Source organism: Lutra lutra, chromosome 1 (genome assembly GCF_902655055.1).
Source record: "Lutra lutra chromosome 1, mLutLut1.2, whole genome shotgun sequence".
Lineage (NCBI taxonomy): Eukaryota > Metazoa > Chordata > Mammalia > Carnivora > Mustelidae > Lutra > Lutra lutra.
The window spans coordinates 18,167,259-18,188,364 of NC_062278.1; the positions used below are offsets into that span (position 1 = coordinate 18,167,259).

Here is a 21,106-nt window from a genome sequence, read left to right on the forward strand (position 1 = left end):
CTTGACCCAAAGGAATCTTGGGTTTTTTGCTAGTCTCTATGTAATCCATGGCTGTTAGTATTCTCACCTTTACTACAGGAATGTAAATGTATGTATGTGTGCTAAGGATGCTGGCCTTGGAAGTATCCCACAATATATGGTATATGTACTATATTCCCTTGCCAAAATCTTAACATTTATGACTTATGAGATAGACCTGGCCCCAAGGGTTTGGGATGAGAATTACAGACCTGTCTTAGAAAAGTCTAGGTTAGGGGCACCTGGGTGGCTCAGTCATTAAGCATCTGCCTTCTGCTCAGGTCATGATCCCAGGGTCCTGGGATCAAGTCCTGCATTGGGCTTTCTGCTTGGCGGGGAACCTACTTCTCCCTTACCCATTACCCTTACTTGTGTTCCCTCTCTCTCTGTCTCTCTGTCAAATGAATAAAATCTTTTTTTAAAAAAGAAAGAAAAGTATTGGATAGATATTTATATAGCACAAAAGTAAGAAATTATTTATCTGACAAATCAGTACAGGAGTACAGATATTTCATGATATGAAATTTGAGAGGAGAATCAGATAAGTACCAAGGTGACCTTCATTTAATTAATAAGAAAATTAGGGGGTGGGAGGCATTCAGCAACTTGTGCAAAGAACAGTTGGAACCTAGGCATTCTGGTTTTAGAAATCGTGCTTTTAAACCACAAAAATGTTGTTGCTGAAGACTTCTGAATGGCTCCACTGTCACAGCAGAGTGAGACTGAGTCTCTGATCTAAAAGTATCAGGATTTTATGGAAGTTCATACTCTTATAGGCAAAACCCTAGGCTCCAGCAGAGTGTCAGGCTGGCTCAAACTGGAGGATCCTTTTTTTTTTTTTTTTTTTATTTGACAGACAGAGATCACAAGTAGGCAGAGAGGCAGGCAGAGAAAGAGAGAGGAGGAAGCAGGCTCCCTGTGGAGCAGAGAGCCCGATGTGGGGCTCGATCCCAGGACCCCAGGATCATGACCTGAGCTGAAGGCAGAGGCTTTAACCAACTGAGCCACCCAGGTGCCCCTGGAGGATCCTTTTAAGGGGAAAAATGAACAGCCCCAACAAAAATACTATGAGAACTCTCAGACTGTGGATTTCACCTGTGCAATGGCAGCGGGCCACCGTGAACTTCCAAGCAGCTCCTCTGTGCCTCTTTTTTAAAGAGCTGAAGAATCAGGATCACCAGACTTTTAAGGAAAATACCAAACATGAAACAGATCAAAATAAGAAGGAAACTAAACAGGACAGGAGGTAATACAGAAAGTAGAGAAAGTTTAAAATATATATGTGTGTGTGTGTATATATATATATATGTGTGTGTGTATATATATATATATGTGTGTGTATATATGCATATATATGTGTATATATGTATGTATATATATATATATATATATATATATATATATATATATATATTTCATTACTACCTTCAGGGATTAGGAAGAGAAACCATATCAATGAAAGCAAAACAGGACTCAATAAAATAGGGAGGTGGGTACTTTAAAGGGTAAGATAGAGCACCCAGAAACTAAACATATAATAGCTGAACGTGAGAAGTTCAACAAAATTTTGGAATGTGAAGTCAATGAAATTCCCCAGAAAGTAATTCAAGAAAACAGAAATCAGAAAAATTAGAGAAGTTATCCCAGAAGTGCTTTCAGAATAGGTTTCCAGAAAGAGAAACAGATAAAATGATGGAAAGGAAATTATCCATTTATGGCACAGTTTCAAGAACTGAAGAATAAGTGTCTAGACATGAAAAATCCTAAGGGCCTGGAAAAAGAATTTTTTTTTTAATTTTTTTATTTTTTCAGCATAACAATATTCATTATTTTTGCACCACACCCAGTGCTCCATGCAATCCGTGCCCTCTACAATACCCACCACCTGGTGCCCCCAACCTCCCACCCCCCACCCCTTCAAAATTCTCAGATCGTTTTTCAGAGTCCATAGTCTCTCATGGTTCACCTCCCCTTCCAATTTCCCTCAACTCCCTTCTCCTCTCCATCTCCCCTTGTCCTCCATGCTATTTGTTATGCAACACAAATAAGTGAAACCATATGATAATTGACTCTCTCTGCTTGACTTAATCCAAGTGCATTATGCAATTTCATAGTACCAGTGGTAAAAAGAAAATGCTAAGAACTTCTGATAATTGTTCAAAAATTTTCTAAAACTTTGTGGGACAGGGTAACAACAGACATATGGAAAGATGGGAACTCAGGGAAATTCCTTAAACAAAGTAAGTGTAACAGAAATGAGAGGTAACCATGGTGCCTTGCTTGGCTCAGCAGTAAGCAATGACATGGTAATATAAATCCTGATGACATGGTAATATAAATCCTAAAAGGATAAAGTTTGCAGGATCTTAATTCCCAAATACTATGAAAGTAACCAATAGATAATATAAAATTTTGAAAAACTAAAAGAATGTAATTGTATTACTAAGAAATAGGAAGAAAGTTACTAGAACAGGGGTGCCTAGGTGGCTCAGTCGGTTAAGTGTCTGACTTCATCTCAGGTCAGGATCTCAGGGTCCTGAGACTGAGCCCCTCATCCAGCTCCAAAGTCAGCAGGGAGTCTGTTTGCCCCTTTCCTTCTGTCTTTCCCCCTTCCCCTGCTCATGCTCCCAATCTCTCTCTCTCTCTCTAATAAACAAAACATTTAAAAACTTTTTTAAAAAGGGGGGAGTACTAAAACAATGTTTGAAAGAGTTGAAATGGTTACTTCTGGGGAGGGGTTACCCAAATTAGAAAGTGAAAATTTTCTTCATTGTCCCCTATCTATAAAAAAATCACATATACATTCAAAACTTTGAAATGTAAGAATGTAACTTTCTCCTTGCAATCACTCTATTAATACTGATATTTTGTTAATATCTGCCTTTTCATTTGTGGTGTTATTATTAAGTTAACCAGGAATCATGAACATTTCACCCTTTTAAATCACCATATAGGATTCATTCTCTGGTGTATTATTATTATTATTACTTTGTCATTTGGATATTAGGGTGTTTCTGATATCTTGCTATTAGCAACAATATATTGGCAAACATCCTTATTACATTATTTGTGCCCACATGTGCTGCATTTCCTCAGAAAGCATTGCTAGAAATGATACTGCTGACTGAAAATCTGCATCTTTTCACAAAGATTTCTCCATTACTTTCCAAAATGTGAACAAATGTAGACTCCTACAAATCATATTGTCTACACATAATAAGGTTAACTCTTTCATGCAGCATTTTTTCTTTCTATGATTTTGTTGTGAGAGATAAAACCTTCTGGAGAAAAACATAACATTAATAGAAGAGAGGTTTTTCTTGTATTATTACTGAATTTAATGAGAATACCGTTTGTTATAACTGTTTTCTGAATAGATTTTTTAAAGCATTTGGTTTATTTTTCTCTATTCTGTTAAAAAAATATTCAGTTCTATTTTGTGAAGAGTTTTAATAAAGATAAATGTTAAATTTTATTTAATATTTTGACATTTATCAAGTTGTTTTCAGTAAACGTGTACTCACAGACAGTAAGTTCTTTGCAGTTTAAATAAGCAGCAGAATGTTTTTTTTATTATTATTTTAGAGAGCATATCTAAGTAATTGTGTTTTGTATAAATATACATGGATTTCTAAAGGCAGAATCTGAATGATAGGTTTACTGTACTGGAAGAAGATTCCCTGAAAGCTTATAACTTTTTCTTATCTATTAAAATACACAAGACTACTTACTTGACTGATTCAGGGAATTACCTTTTTTTTTTTTTAAATATCCAAGGAGATTTGCCAAAGAGCATTTGTCATCTAGTCATAGAGCTGTATTTGAAAGACTTATGAACCTTTTCAATAAATGTACATCTGTTTTCCTTTTTTAGGGGCACAGCAATTGCTGGCATAGTGTTTGGAATTGTATTCATCATGGGGGTCATCGCTGGAATTGCCATATGTATCTGCATGTGTATGAAAAACAACCGTGGGACCCGGGTGGGCGTCATCAGGACCACTCACATCAATGCCATCTCCTCCTATCCTGGTAAACACAATCGCTCTCTCCTTCTGAAGGAAGAGTCAGATTCATTAGTTATGCTCTACTGCTTGGATAGAGGAAACATTGAAGACTTTCAATGCAATGATCTCCAAGAATGTAGGGCATTTCTAAATTAACACAGACTGAAGCTCTAGATTTCAATGGAGATTACTTAGGTCCAACTAATAAAATCTAGCTCACATTTGAAGGTATTCATACTTGTATCTTCTTGCCTACAATTCCCAACCAGCCAGAGTTAAGAGAACTACACAGTTCATATCCACTGTGTCTACCTGCCAGAGTTCTGAGAAGTAATTATAGGGAAAGTATAAGTGACATTTCTTAACAAACTGCATCTGATTTAGTAGGTATGTATGTCTTAAGAAAAAGGATGGAATAAAATTTTTATGTGTCCTCTGTATGCAAAGAAAACAGTTTTAACATAATATGAAAATTCTCAACATAGAGCAAAGGTAATACAATAATAATTTGACAGGTATTTGGTGAGAATCTGCTAGAAGTTCTACATATAAATATATTGAATACATATGATTCCATAAACAAAATACTGCAATTTGCATTAGGTGATTGTTCAGTAGTGCTTTCTAAGTCAGTCTGTATGTGCCATTTGACATATAAAAGCCAGTCAAGTTTGAATCTAACATATTATTAGAAAGATAATTTCCTATTGACAGTCACATCCTTCCTTAGCCCCTATAGAGAAGAAGGTCCCTTCTACATGAAATCTGCCCCATGTATCAATTCCCTAATACCCTTCCCCTCTTAACTTTTTCCCTATCAACTTCAACTTGAAGGAGCAAATTTTAGATGAATGTGAGAATGATCATTTCTCCTGTTCCTCTTTTGTCAGTTCTTCCTCTTCTCCAAGCGTCTCAAGGATCAGATACTTGTGTTTTTTCCTAGACTGTATCTACACTTACATCCTTGGTTATATCATTTGGTCTCACAGTATTAAGTACTATTTATATGTTAATGCCTCCCAAAGTTACAAACCTTCATTCCAAACCTCCTTCCTGAATTTCAGATGCATTTGATCCCACTGCCTGCTAGACATCTCAGCTTGGATGTCTCATAGCTATCTCAAGTTGAACATATTCGATGCTATACTTCTGATCATCCCCCCAAGCCTCCTCTACTCACAGCCTTTTTCCTCTCAACTGATGACATCTCTGGACTTCCAGTGGCTTAGACCAAAAATCTTTGAGTCATCCTTGACTCCTTGCCTCCATCAAACCTGCACACAAACTACTAGGAAAACTTCAAATTCCATCTCCAAGTATATACAGGGTCTGACTACTCACTGTTCCCACTGCTCTTTACTAGTGGGAACCACCCTCAGCTCTCACCTGCATTACTGTGATTATATCCTAACTGCTCTTCCAGCAGCCACCTTTGGCCCCCAGGGGTCTATTCTAAACCCAGTAGCCAGATTGAACTTTTTAAAGTAGATGCCAAATAATATCATTCTTCTAGTCAAAATCTTCCAATGGCTTTCCATTTTCTCCAGAGAAGAGTCCAGCCAGTGGTTCCTCATTTTATCCAGAGTAAAAAGCAAATTCCTGACCAGGGCCTGCAAAGCAATACATGAATTGGCTCGTCTTTTTATTTCTCTGACTCCATTTCCTTCTCTACTCCCTCTTGCCACTCTGCCTTCAGGCACATTCTTCTGTGAACACAAACACACTCCATGTGAACACAACATGGCACACTCCCATCTTGGACCTTTGCCTAGAATATGGGCCCTCACTTAATTCAAATTTTTGATCAAAGACCACCTCCTGAATGAAGCCTACTCTGGTCTATTTAAAATTGTCTTATGTCCCTCCTTATTCTACTCTGTATTTTTTTTCCAGAGTGCTTTTAATCTTCTAAGATATCATATAGTTTGTCCAATTGTTACATTTATTGTTCAATTTCCATCCCCTCCTCCTAGATCCACAAGGCAGGGATCGTGATCTATTCTGTTCACCATCCAGTCCCAAGTAAAATACCAGGACTGGCACATAATGGGCACTCAGCAGATACAGCTGAACAAGTAAGGAGCACAATCCATGATAAGATCTGATTTAGTTATATATCAAAATCCAGGGAATTTACCTTACAATGCACCCTGGAATATGAGCTTTTACTCAACTACAAAAGCAACTCACAACTTTGAATCTTTCCAACTTACTAAAAATACTATTGGGATTCGTGTCATGATATTAGAAATAGGGTATAAGGAAAAAACAGGGGGAATTATTTTTTATTCTTCACATCTCCTGGTTTGTTTTTTTTTTAATCTGGTCAACCCATAACTCAAGGGAACAGAGGAAGGTCAGACAGATACATTATCTGGAGAGATGGCAAGGAAAAGCCCTCTGTAGATAATATTCCAGATACACTTTTGCTTGATCAAAAAAAGTTTAGTTAAAATTAAACATTAAACGTTTTAAAACATTAAAAACATTTTATAAAATTAGAATAGAAGATACAAAATACTTTAATGTGAGAGTTTATGTCTTCCTGAGTTTGAGGTTTCTATTTCATGCATGGAAGCATGTTTTTAAAACTTTAGAGTGGCATCCTTTATACTGGCAGATCACAGCAGCAGTTACATTTTTAGTAAATGCATTGTTCTGGGAACTGAATAATGTGAGAAACATAATAAACCTTATGGTGGAAGCATTTTAACTACAAAAAAGCTGGGTCTTCAAAAAGCATAATGTGCTTGATTACTTCTCATTTCCTTCTCAAAATCACTAATTAAACTTTTACTTAAAAGATAGGAAAAAACACAGAGTAGTATTGAATGTTTTTCAAAGTCTTCCATACTTAGAAATATAAAATATTTTTACCCACATTAATTAATTAGCCTTGTGATAAATGAGATAACAACCTAATTTATTGTATAGTCCTTCGGCCTGGGGGCCACATACATGAGTAGAAAATAATTTAGCCAAGCTCATATTCTTCAGTGAATCCTTGTGAAAACCCTGGTGAAAGTGCCCAATAGGGATACCTACAATGAAAATTATTATTGTGCACTGGGGAGGAGATTACTGAAAAAAGTGATCTTCTATACTTGATTATTTGTTGGACAGTGACCTTCCAAAATAGTTTTTTATTCCTCCCATGTTGGGTAGAATGAACAGTTTAAATATTTTTAAAACCATTAGTGTGAAAATGAAAATTATTTGTCAAGTCTTATACTTCCACTACTTTCCAGAACTTCACTGTAAAAAAAAAAAAAAAAAAGAAAAGAAAAGAAAAAAAGAAAGTGTCATGTTAATCCTTTAAAAAATATATAGGTTCAGATGATACACACTGGAAGAAAACAATATGGAAAGACTATAACAGAAGGCTTGGCAAAAACATAAAAATCAAATGACAACCGAAGGAAAGCAAGACATTTCAATACTATCAAGATATTTGTGATCTGAAGTCTATTATTGAGTCCCCTGGTGACTGATGATAGATTAGATAGATAGATAGATAGATAATAGATAGATTTAGGTCAATCCTGGAAAAGTAGGGAGGTTCTTGGGAACAGAAAAATTATAAAAGATACATGTACAAAGGAGTTGTGGAATTGGAAGAATCATCATTTTAAAACCATCATGAAAAAAGCTTGGAACAAGAATCATTAGTGGTGTTAAAACTGGGAGGAGAAGTTGCAGTGGAGCAGGTCATTTGCATGGTCAGAAAGTGTCTAGTCCCAGATTTGTTGCTAGTTATTAGAAGAAAAATAGTAATTACACAATGAAGAAACCAGACAACATCTTGACCAGGTGGTAAAGATTAACAACACCAAAAACAGGGTAGATGGACATCTTGCACCTTTGGGTGTTAATTACTCTGAGGACGATACAACTTCATGTATGTAGGATTCTGGCTGAAAGTTCACAGCCTGAATCTAAGCATGAGAATAGATCTGGCAAAGCGAGGTTAAGGAACATTCTATAAAATAACCGAGTTGTAGTCTTTAAAATCTCTTGGGAATATTTCATTAAGAAATCAATATTCTAGGGGCACCTGAGTGGCTCAGTCAGTTGAGCATCCAACTCTTGGTTTTGGCTCTGGTTATGATCTCATGGATCATGGGGCCAAGTCCCAAGTAGTGCTCCATGCTTAGCAGGGAGTCTGCTTGAAGATTCTCTCTGCCCCTGACCACACTCATGCACATGTGCACACTCTCTTTCTCTCTTAAGTGAATAAATAAATCTTAAAAAAAAAAGAAGTAAAACTTCTATTTGTATCATTGAATTCACAAATGAGGGCTGCCTTCTTAGTAAAGGTACTGAACATGTGAAGACTTTCAGGTACTCATCAAAGGATTTGGTGATATAAGGATATTCTCTTCTGATTGTGCCTATATTCTTACTGAAATTAGAAGCAAGTCTTCTCCTGAAAGTGGGCTGAGGGGATGCTTATAGGTAAGGAATCTCAGAGAATGCAGGGGGAGTGGTGAAATACCTATAGGAATGCATAATTTCCAAGCAATGCCAAGAGTATCAACACTTAAGAATATAGTCATTCATTGAAAATGATATCAGTCAGTATGATTGTGCATTTTTCTCTAGCCACATGAAGCTCCTAGATACAAGTCTAGGAGAGCCAAAATGTTGAATTTAACCAAGATTGGAGTTTTGTCAGGCAACAGGGAGAAAAAGAGATAAGAAGGTTGATGATAAATGCACAGAAACAATTTTAGTGGTGGACCATAAATCTAAGCTGAATAAAGAAAGACATGAAGACAGGAAAGAGGTGACATCAGTTTAAATTAACTTTTTAAATGTCATCAGTAAAATTGGAAATCTAGGTGAGATTCAAGATACGTTGGAATGTGTATTCTAGAAAGATAAAGAGTAGTGGTCAGATTTACATAGGTACAGCAAGAGGGAGAAAAAGATTTTTAACACAAAAAAATCCAGATGTTAAAAAAATGATTAATGAAAACAATTAAGGGATACAAACACACTGTTTAACACTTCATGAAGTGGACAGTCTTTGTACGGAGAACTGTAAAGTAAGTGGAAGGCAGGGAGCTTTTATAGGATAAAGAATTTAAAAACAACAACAACAACAACAACAACAAGAGAAAAATAGAAAATATCTGATTGGCTGGGGCCACGTAGTTAACCTTATTTGGGGTGAAGAGGAACAGGAAGTAAGTATAGAGCTTAGAGTTGGCTTGATGTTTGGGGTTTAGCTGACTGGATATGTGAAGCTTCCCATCAAGTGAAGCTTCACAAGGACATGAAAGTTATCTAAGTTTCAGTTTGCTGCTGTGGCACCTGGGGTAGGAGAAAGCTCCAGCTTAGGGCCAGAAATTCACCTCAACATACGAATGATGAAATCATCAAGAATGCTAATAGAAGTCCTGTTGCAGAGAAAGGTAACAGGACTGATGCTAAACCATCAATGAATGAGAATCTAGGGCAGAGCAGACCAGAGGTATTAACAAGGAGGAATAGAAAGTATTATCTCATGGTGTATGCTAAAATAGAGCTTAGGTTTTTAAGGAGAGAACCTAGACCATGGTTTGAAAAATGGCTATGAGAATCCAAGAAAATACCCAGTGCATCTTCTGGCACTAGAGGATGTAGGAAGTTGTGGGCTGGGGAGTGGGGAGAATATTTCTGATTTAATACTGCTGCAGAGGAAGCTGCACTCCAGGGAAAATCTGACTTTAATGAAAATAGAAATGTTCAGTGAATGTCCACTTATGCTCCCTGACACAACTATCTCATGCATTCTTCTCTCTTCTCAAAGTTCAAAAACCCCCTTACTTTTCTTACTCTCAGTAGATCTTATTTCTCTGGAAAACAGACACAATTAGATGAGGACTTCTCATATTCTGAGCTAGAGTCACATGTAAAGAGATGGAAAGAAGAGCATACGAATGACAGACTTTGTGATCTCCTGAGCACAGTGAAAGGTGGTGGGGAAAGTTTAGAAAATTAATGAGATTTGATGTGTAAAGGCTCCCAGAATTAGAGGTCTACAATGAAAGATGTTCTAAGAGTTTGTCCTCTTGGTTACAGAGAAATGTGGAACATGACTAGACTTGTCTTGATGTCATATGAGGGGAAGGGGAATGATAGCTTCTAATAATATCATCCTTTTGGGAATTGCCTCTTAGGCCACTGTTGAGGAGAAATGGGCAGGATTGGGCTTTGTGGTGGGGTTGCAGGCAGTAGAGGTCTTCCTAGGAGCCCTGTGGGCTTCTGCTCTAAGAAGATTCAGAAAATTGTGAGCAGGTTGGTTTGGGGGATGGTGGAGGAGTAGGTTTGCTCCTAGCAATAATATTAGAAATAGTCTTTAAAAATGTCATAAGCTCCAGACACCTGGGTGGCTCAGTAGGCTAAGCATCTGCCTCCAGCTCAGGTCATGATCCCAGGAAACTGGGATCAAGTCAAAAGATCTGGGATCTTTTCAAACATGTTATAAGCTAATGCTAAGGCATATTAAAAGACAAATTGAGGCATACCAGAAATTTTAAGAGTTTATTTGAACAAAAATTGATTTGAATCAGACAACACCATACTGGAAGTGGTTAGGAGTACCCTGCCTTATACAGAGCAAATGTAGAAGCAAAGAAAGGAAATTATTTCACTGGCTATAGCTTAAAGCTTATTTGACAATTTGTGATTGGTTGTCCTTAGCATTTTGATTTTGTAACTCTGAAGCACTTACAGGCTTACATTTTGGTTTGCTCACTATGACAACAGAGCCACCTCAGTCTAATCGGCTCCTTGTTTAATTAATTTAACAGGTGGTAATCATATTGTAGTATATAAATATATCAAATCAACATATTATACACCTTAAACTTGCATGATGTTATATGTCAATTATATCTCAATACAAACATTTTTAAACATGTTGAAAAAAAGTCATGAGATTTGCCTGTCCTACTAGATATTAAAACCATTTAAAATCAATAATAATTGGGGCACTTGGGTGGCTCAGTGGGTTAAAGCCTCTGCCTTCGGCTCAGGTCATGGTCCCGGGGTTCTGGGATTAAGCCCCGCATGCATCGGGCTCTCTGCTCAGCAGGGAGCCTGCTTCCCCCTCTCCCTCTGCCTGCCTCTCTGCCTACTTGTGATCTCTGTCTGTCAAATAAATAAATAAAATCTTTTAAAAAAATAAAATAAAATCATTAATAATTAAAATGAGGTGTTAATCGTATAAAAAGATATGCCTTGGTTATTGAAACAGAACTAGTACATTAAAACTTTAGGATTGGTAACAAAACAATATGACAAATGATTTTTAAGAAACCACATAGATAATTTCACCTAACCAAAATTTAAATCTTAAGAAAAATAAGCTTTGCCACAAAAATACACCAAATAAAATAACAGATATAAGGAAGCTTTAAATATATAAATTTAAGTGAAAAAAGCTCAGAAATAGTTTGGCTATGAATCAGATATCCAAAAGACAAGACAAATTTTTACATTTAACAATAGAGAAGAGATAAAAAGGTTACTATCCCTATGTTTTGTAATATTGTAGAAAACTATAATAACATTAAGAATAAATGGTATATTTGCTATCCTTAAATCAGAGAGTTGGAATATTGATGATGGAAGAATTTCAAAGGCAACACATCTCTAGCTGCATCTATATTTCTTTAAAGATGTTTTGACCTTTAAGAAAGAACAAAACCGGGGCGCCTGGGTGGCTCAGTGGGCTGAGCCGCTGCCTTCGGCTCAGGTCATGATCCCAGGTCCTGGGTTCGAGCTCCACATCGGGCTTTCTGCTCAGCGGGGAGCCTGCTTCCTCCTCTCTCTCTGCCTGCCTCTCTGCCTACTTGTGATCTCTCTGTCAAATAAATAAATAAAATCTTTAAAAAAAAAATAAAAAAAAAAAGAAAGAACAAAACCTTTTAGAGTTAATCAGGACTTTCCTAAAATTGATACCTTGAAAAGTTTACTTCCTGGTGAAACCTTATTATCGGCAAGAAAGAAGGATAGCACAGTCTACAGTTATACAGGACTATTTCAAAATATCTTCCAGTAGCTGATGCTATAAAAGATGTGCCGTGTTTATTTCATGATGAACCATCCTCAAAATATTGCTCTTCTGCATTATATAATCACTTTATCAAAATTCAAAGGCTATATAAGTAGAAGGCTATATGACTCTAATCATATCTTAAATTTTCATGTTCAACATGCGGCTGTATAAACCATAGGGAATCTCACTGAAATGTCCTCTAGCAGTTTTAATGCAGACAGCAAAATATGAATGCTTTGTTACCAAAGCATAAATAGACACCATGGTTTCATGACAGAGAATGACGCAAAATCAATCTGTAGAATCATCCAGCATGTGCTCCTTAAGTGGGAGACAGGAAAAGGCTTCAATACAAAACAGCCTAGAACCACACGCTTATAAGAAACAGTTCAATAGGCATCCAGCTGTAGCTGCTTATTTTACATGGAGCCTGTATTTCTCGGCTTGGATGAAGTATATCTAAACCTCTTTGTCTTAGTCCTCCTGGATATCAAGAAGCAAAGGAGTGGGTGTAATGCAGACGGCATGTGTGTTTAGACTCCACAGGAGTCATTCCATTTTGTTATAGAAAACAAAGCTTTTGATAGCACAGCTTCAGGTGTTTAAAGCAGCCTTAGAGAAGCTGGATACAGCTGTGTCCTCTGTCATGAGCCCTTTGCCTGCAGAGCCCACTGAAGACTTTCAAAGCCTTTGCTCAGTAGAGCAGTCCCCAGAGGACATCCCACCCAGTTCTCTGTCTCCATTTTCCTCTTCGCTCAGGTGACCCAATTCTGTGTCCTCACATCCCTGAGTATAGGCTGATCGGTAAGTCGTTCAGATCATCAAGCTCCTGATAAAGCAAGCCAAGTTAAAGGGATCCAGAAGAAACACTGTTAGTATTTGCACATAGGGTGAAGCCCTATGTTTGTGCATGCATATTGATCAGAACACTACCATATTCTTATTGGATGTCTGGGTTTTTTTTTTTTTTTTTTGAGATTTTATTTTAAAGTAATCTCTACACCCAGTGTGGCCCTGAGATCAAGTGTCACATGCCCCACCAGCTGAGCCAGCCAGGCATCCCTGGAAGATATTTTAAAAATAAGTTTATTGAAATGTTGTTTGTTCTTTTCTGCCATTCCATTAAAAAAGTTGGCTATAATATTTACATTATTATGACACTAATCTTGTAATTTAGGCTACATTCATAGTAAGCAATTAAGATGTGCCAATTTCTAAGTAGAATCATGATCTTGATGATAATTCAAATCTTAGAGGGGTTGCTAAGATGTTGCAGGATGATTGGTTCTTGAAGACATGGAACACTCAAGGGGTACCTATCTTCCAATCCTTGACGTGGGATTGAGATCACTACAAAATAGACATCCTTACATAGTCATAATGAAGTGCCTTAAATGTGATTTAAAACACTCTGAAATATATTACAGTGAAAAAAAACAAGAAAAATTTTCAAATAATGTTTAGAAAACTAAGTTCTTCATTCCCATTCACAAATGTGCTTGCCCACCCTTGTTTTTTTTTTCTTATTCTTTTTTTTTTTAAGATTTTATTTATTAATCTGACAGAGATCACAAGTAGGCAGAGAGGCAGGCAGAGAGAGAGAAGGAAGCAGGCTCCCCGCTGAGCAGAGAGCCCGATGTGGGGCTCGATCCCAGGACTCTGAGATCATGACCTGAGCCGAAGGCAGAGGCCTCAACCAACTGAGCCACCCAGGCACCCCTTTTTTCTTATTCTTATAATGGCTCCATAACCTTCTAAGTTACAGGAGCCCAATAAAGAGTGCCCAATACCTGGAGACCTTCTTTCACTCTCCACCTCTTTCTCTACCTACCTACTCATCAATGAAGCACTCAGTTGCTCTTATGGCCTCTTGTGATTTTTTCCTCCCAATGCCACGAGTCCCTTATAACCCTTCACACATGCTATTACATCATCTCTCCTTTTCTTCAGCCCACTTCAATCCATACTGCGGAGAAAATCACCTTCTCAAAGCATATTCACTAGCGTATTCAAAAAAGCTCTGGTAACTGCACATCACACACTCCTTTTGTGACAATCAAAGCCCACCAGGATGATGATACCATAAGATTTCTCAACACTTTTTCCCATTTCCCGTTCCATGTACTTTTTGCTTTCAACAAAAGCGTTCTCCTGCTTCTGTGATTTGTTCAATCTGGAATTAGTGCCTCGTCTTTTCTTTATCTGCTCGTTTGGCATCAGATTTCCAAGAAACTTTCCCTAAGCAACCAATTCTAAACATTTTGGCCAATGGTACCACTTTTTGTAGCCCTTGCCTTTTTATACATGTGTCCTCAACACAATAAAACTAAGATTTTTACAGGCAAAAATTATATCCTTTCCCAGTGTATTCAGCCCAGTGGTTTAAACATAGTAGACACTCAAATATTCGCTAAATGCCTGATGTCCTTTACTTTTTCTTTTTCAGTGGCACCACCGCCCTACAGTTATGACCATGAGATGGAATACTGTGCTGACTTGCCACCTCCCTACTCCCCGACCCCACAGGCTTCAGCACAGCGTTCTCCACCCCCTCCTTACCCTGGAAATTCAAGGAAACCAACCTTCTCCCAGACCAGAATATGTGCCAATCAGAGATCTTGCCTGGAATAAAATGTCTCTATCAGAAACTGGAAAGGACTGCTCTACGGAATACCTTTTTGGGCCCAAAAATATGTCAAGTGGAATAACCGGGCTAAGAAATACTGAGTGTTTACCCCTCTCTGAGCTGACCAAGAGTATTGTTTGGTTCGATGGTATCACATTTGAAGAGATGTAATGATCAATGCAAGCACATTCAGAGAAGAGTAATGAGAAAGACAAAACATCGGAAAATCATATTGCTGAAGGAAACTGTAGTACTGATCCTGGAAAAGTGAAGAATGATGTAAGAGTGGAGAATAGGCTGGACTACATAAGGAAACAACTATATTCTGTGCAGCCTTAGAAATCAGAATCAGAATTATTCATTCTTTTGTTCATCAATAAATACTGTTCAAGTGCATGAGAGCCTACTCTGTGCCTTTCATTGTTTAAAGCACTGGATGGAAGCACAGGAATTTTGGTTTCTGGATAAGAACAAGGAACTTTGGTTTTAGGATGAGAAAGAGGAGTTAGAGCTTCCTTATTGACTAGATTGTTTTGTGAAGTTCCCTATTACCAAGACTTCGAACAGAATCTGTCTATCTGGTAGAGACTTACTCTAGAAAGAACAGGTAAATCAAATGGTAGTGGGGTCCACTGGGCGCCAAGCATTCTGCTCATGGTTTAGTTAAGTGTAAAGTAAATTTCTATGCCTCTGAGAATGAAAACAACTAAAGTAGTTTAATCTTATATTTAATTTGACAGTTAAAACAGAATTAAAGGGACACCACAGCTGCTTGAAGCCAATAACTCTTTAGTGCTAGCTACTGCCACCTAAAAAATCATCTGACTTTAATTAGTGGTTTATTATAACAAAGGTTATTCCAACTGTAGGGGGAAAAAATGTATCAAGTTCCACAAGCAACAGATAGTTTATTTAAGACTGAAAGATTAGAAGCCAAATATTCCCATGGGATTTTACATCAGGGAGTAAAACTGTAGAACTTGACTGTGAAGATACATAACAGTTTATGAAAAGAAGAAGGGAAAATAAAATTTGCATCCTTGTTCTCTGGAATTCCATTCATGTGTAGTTTAGACAGATTTTTTTCTCTTCTGTAATATTGTGAAAATATATTCCCTTGAAAAACTACACAGTTATTAGAAAGGTTAAGATATTGACATCAAACTGTTGCTTTTTGCCAAGTTCAAGTGTTATGAAGTGCCTGCCTTCAAGCATAAAATTTTTGGCTAAGTAATTCCAATGTGCCGTATTTTGCTGCAAGTGACCTTAACACTTATACTTTTATGTGGGCCCTTTCATGTATTTAAAAATTTACATTGACAAAATATTGGGGGAGACTGATATCACCAAAATGGTGATGTACATCATTCCTGAATTTGCTCCATCTCATAAGAAGAATAGCCAACAACTATCCAAAAACAAGATACCACTGAGAGAATCCTAGAATGCAGGACTGAGGCCAAAGAACCACCCTCCCTCACCCCATGCACTTCAGAGATCAAGATAGACTGGATTAGAGAAGTTACTCTATCTTGACTATAGTGCCTTTTCCCCAGGACAGTGTAGCACCATGGTGAGAGGTGTCTCCTGAGCCTCCAGTTCCTCCAGTGGAAAAGAGAACCTAAGAGGGAACAACCAGCCCTGCTCCCCCCAGCATTGTGGGTCATTCAGTGGGCACCCATACTCTCATTGCATACTACTGGAATTGCAATTTCAATATGTCGAATATATTTCAATATATTTCAATTTCAATATATTGAAAATATAACTGTGACAGAGAATGAAAGAGGGGTTTGCAACAACCAGCAGACAGATCTTGGCAGACCAAGTTCATATGGGCAGTGCCCAAATAGTAATCTCAACCAGTGGCTTTGCTCATCTGCAGAACCAAGTTGGGGGTACACTCTGACCAGGGACCTTGGAGGAGGTACAGGTCTGCCTGATTCAGATCCTCAAACAAGATGTTTGCCAGCCCCACACCCCAGTTTGCTCATACTGAGGCAGGATACTGAGTCACAGCCCCACCCACTGTGGAGAGTGCCTTCAGCCCCATCAGACCAGAAGTCTAGAGACAACTCCTGGAAGCTATGTGGTCCAGTGCACTTGAGCTGAAAGAAGAGCAGACAGAGCCAGTAGTTTGCAGAGCCATTGGCCTCATTTGGCCAAGGAGCTTAAGGCCTGGTTCTGCTTGAGTTAAGACAACAAAGAACTTTACTAGTTTTACAGCTGCTTCTCCAGTTGCACACAGGAAGGGAATCTAATGCATGACCTTGCTCATGGATAAATATAGCCTTCAGCTATCTGACCAGGAAACCTAACCAGAGTACACGGGAAACCACGTAGTCCATCTAAAATCCCTACATACAGTGGCACTTGAACAGTGAGCACAGCCCATGGATTCCTCCATCTGCAGACCATCACCTGACCAGGGAATTCAGTGGACACTCAGGCCTGATTTGAAGTCCCTAAACAATGATCTCTGTGGTCCCTGGACCTTGGCTGCTGCCCTAGCAGAGCAGGGAAGCAGGGAAAATAACTTCATCTACTACTGAATATAGACCCAGTCCCAATCATCTAGTAAGTCTGAGCAGAGAATAAGGCAACTGAGGACGCCATCCTACATCATCACTTGGATAGGGAGCCAAGCCAGCAATCATATCCAACAATTTTCAGCCAGTGGCACAATACTCCATCCCTGTCCTCAGAACTTAAATAGTTGCCTCACCCAAAATATTCCATAACAGGCCCCACTTACCCAAAGACATTACCAATAGACACACCCAGAAAAAAAAAAAAAAAGTGAGAAGACTAGTGAAGAACTATCACCGCCAAAGCAAACCTATAAAGTCTGGAAGAAGAGATTAATTACTCAAATACTCATGCCAATGAAAGAAATCAAGGATCATGAAAAATCAGGTAAATATGACACCACCAAAGGAAACTAATAAAGCTCAACAACTGACCATAAAAAAAAAGAAACCTATAAAGTATCAGACAAAGAATTCAGAACAAATCTCTTAAAGAAGTTTAATGAACTTTGAGAGAACAGAGACAGACAACTAAACAAAATCAGGAAAACAATGCATGAACAGAAGAAGAAGTTTGACAAGGAAATAGCCATCATCAAAAAAACAAAAACAGAAATCTCAGAGTTGAAAAATTCAGTGAATAAACTGAAGAATTTGATAGAGTTTCAAAAGTAGACTCAAACATGCAGAAAAAAAATCATCAACCTGAAGGATAGAACAATGGAAATTACCCAAAGGAGAAAAAAAATTTAAAACAGCAAAGAAAGCATATGGAAATTATATGATAATGAAAAGAAACAATATTTGCTTCATAGGAATTCCGGAAGGAAAAAATAGAAAGGGACAGAAAGCAATAATGGTTAAAAACTTCCTGAACTTGGGGAGAAAAATGGTTGTATAGATCCATGTGGCCCAAAGGATCCCAAACAGATTGAACCTAAGGATAGAGGGCTACACTGAGACACATTATAATTATATAATATGTAATATATAATATATAATATATAATTATATAATATACAATATAATTGCATTTTCAAAAGTCAAAGACAAAATATTTTTTAATAACACTAAGAGGAAAGAGAGAACTTATATGCCAGAAGCTCCCCATAAGATTATTGGATTTCTCAACAGAAACTCTTCAGGCCAGGAGAAAATGGGATGCTGTATTCAAAATATTGAAAGAAAATAAACTGTCAACCAAAATTCTATACTATACCTGGCAAAGCTGTTCTTCAGAAATGAAGGAGAGATAGACTCTTTTAAACAAACAAAGCTTATTTACAAGAAATAAAAACACAAAAAGGTAACATGAACCTCACTGGCAATGTCAACTATATAGTCATAACTGGATTCTTCAATATGGTAATAGTGATACATCACTCACTCACAGCTCTGTTTTAAAATTATTTTAAAGAATGTAACAAAAATAACCATAAATACAATAATCTGTTATTCGTTACACCATGTTAAAGAAATAAATTATAACAGCAATAATCTAAAATGTGAGGGGCAGAAGTAAAAGTACAACATATTAAAAGTGTATTTATTAGTAGGCTTAATATAGGTTTAAAATGTGTTGTTATCAGTTTAAGATATATTATGCATGCCTCATGGTAACCACAAGGGATGATCTTGTGGTAATCACACAAAAGAACATAATAAATAGTCAAAACATTTTAATACCAAAAAAAATCAAAACACAAAAAAAGACAGCAGGATAAGAAACAAGGAACAATGGATCTACCAAAAAATAAAAACGAGGGAAAAAATTAACAAAATGGCAACAGTAAGCCCTTACCTATAAACAATTACATTAAATGTAAATGCACTACATTCTTCAATCAAAAGATGTAGAATGGCTGAGTGGATTCAAAAAACAAGATCCAACAATATCAACCTAAAAGAGACTCACTTTAGCCTTAAAGACACAATATGGACTGACGCTGAATGTGCACAGAGAGAAAAAAGAAATTTAAGGCAAATTGTGATCCCATCCCCCCAAAAAAGGTAGGGATAGCTATATTTATATCAAACAAAATAAACTGAAAATGGTTAAGAGAGAGAGAGAGAGAAAGTCAAAAAATGTCATTATGTGATGATAAAAGTGTCAACATATCAAAAAGATAAAACAATTATAAATATTTAAGTGCCCAAGATAGGAGCACCTAAATATATAAAACAAAAACTAACAGAGCTAAAAAAGGAGAAATAAACAGTATTACAATAATTTTTAGGACTTTAAGACCCCACTCTCAACAATGGATTGTTCAGATAGAGAATCAATAAGGAAATAGTGGATTTGAGCATCACTATAGGACCAAATGGATCTAACAGAAGTGTACAGAACACTCTAACCAACGACAGCAGAAGACACATTCTTCCTAAGAGCACATGAAACATTTTCTTGGACAGACCATATATTAGGCCACAAAACAAGTTTTAGCAAATTCAGAAAGACTGAACTCCTACCAAGTATCTTCTCTGATCACAATAGTGTGAAACTAGAAAATTGGTAACAGGAAGAAAACCGGAAAATTCAGAGACATAGAAATTAATAATGTCCTCAACAACCAGCAGATCAAAGAAGAAATTAAAGGGGGAATAAAAAAGCTTATTGAGACAAGCAAAAATGGAAACACAACACACTAGAACTTATGGGATGTAGCAAAAGCAGTTCTGAGAGAGAAGTTCATAGTAATAAATGTCTACATTAAGAGATAAGAAAGATCCTAAATAAAAAACCTAACTCTATGCCTTAAGGAACTAGAAAAAGAAGAAGAAATTAAGCCCAAGGTTAGCAAAAGAAAGAAGATAAGATTGGAGCAGAAATAGAGAATAGAAAAATAATAGAAAAAATAAAGCAAACTAAGAGTTGGCTCTTTAAAAAGACAAAACTGACAAAACCCTAACCAGACAACTAAGGAAAAAAAGAGAAAAGACCCAAATCAACACAATTATAAATAGAAAAGGAGACGTTACAGCTGATAGCACAGAAATTCAAAGGATCCTAAGAGATTCTGCTGTGAGACTATAAACTGATGCAGCTACTATGGAAAATATTATGGAGGAACCATTAAAAAATTAAAAATGGAACTATCAAATGATCTAGCCATTCCACTTCTGAGAATATATCCAAAGAAAATGAAAATACTACCTCAAAAAGATACCTTACCCCCATGTTCATAGCGGCATTATTTACAATAGCCAAGACATGGAAACAAACTAAGGATCCATCAATAGATGAATGGATAAGGAAGTTGTTGTGTGTGTGTGTGTGTGTGTGTGTGTGTGTGTGTGTATACACAAAGGAATATAATTCAGTCATTTAAAAAAATGAGGAAATCCTATTATTTGGGACAACAAGGAGGACCTTAAGAGTAATATATTTAAGTGAAATTATCCAGACCAAAAAAAAAAAAAAAAAAAGACAAATCCCACATGATCTCACTTATATATAAAATCTTAAAGAAAACAGTGACAACTCATAGATAAGGAGATCAGACTTGCAGTTACCAGAGGTGGCAGATGGGAGGAATGGGAAGTAGAGGAAGATGGTCAAATGTTACAAACTTCCAGTTATCAGTTAATAAGCACTAGGGATGTAATATGCAACATAAGGACTAAAGCTAACACTGCTGTAGTAAATCTGAAGAGTTCTCATCATAAGAACAATTTTTTCTTTTATTTTTCTTTACTTGCATTTTATTGTATCTATATGAGAACATGGATGTTAGTTAAACCTATAATAATCATTTTACAACATATGTAAATTAAACCATCATGCTTTGTGCCTTAAACTTATACAGTGGTGCACGTCAGTTATTTCTCAATAAAACTGAACAACAAAACTGTGTATCACTTCTGTTCATCAAAAGAA

At 36.9% G+C, this 21,106-nt stretch overlaps 1 protein-coding gene across 1 annotated transcript in view; it reads left to right on the forward strand.

The window, feature by feature from the left end:
• Positions 1 to 20,707, forward strand: part of CYYR1 (cysteine and tyrosine rich 1) — a 102,899-nt gene extending 82,192 nt beyond the window's left edge. The window contains exons 3-4 of the mRNA XM_047721527.1: positions 3,893 to 4,050; positions 14,519 to 20,707. Coding sequence (XP_047577483.1) covers positions 3,893 to 4,050; positions 14,519 to 14,703 — 343 coding nt within the window. The 3' untranslated portion in view covers positions 14,704 to 20,707. The remainder of the gene's footprint in view (positions 1 to 3,892; positions 4,051 to 14,518) is intronic.
• The last annotated feature ends 399 nt before the right edge of the window (positions 20,708 to 21,106 follow it).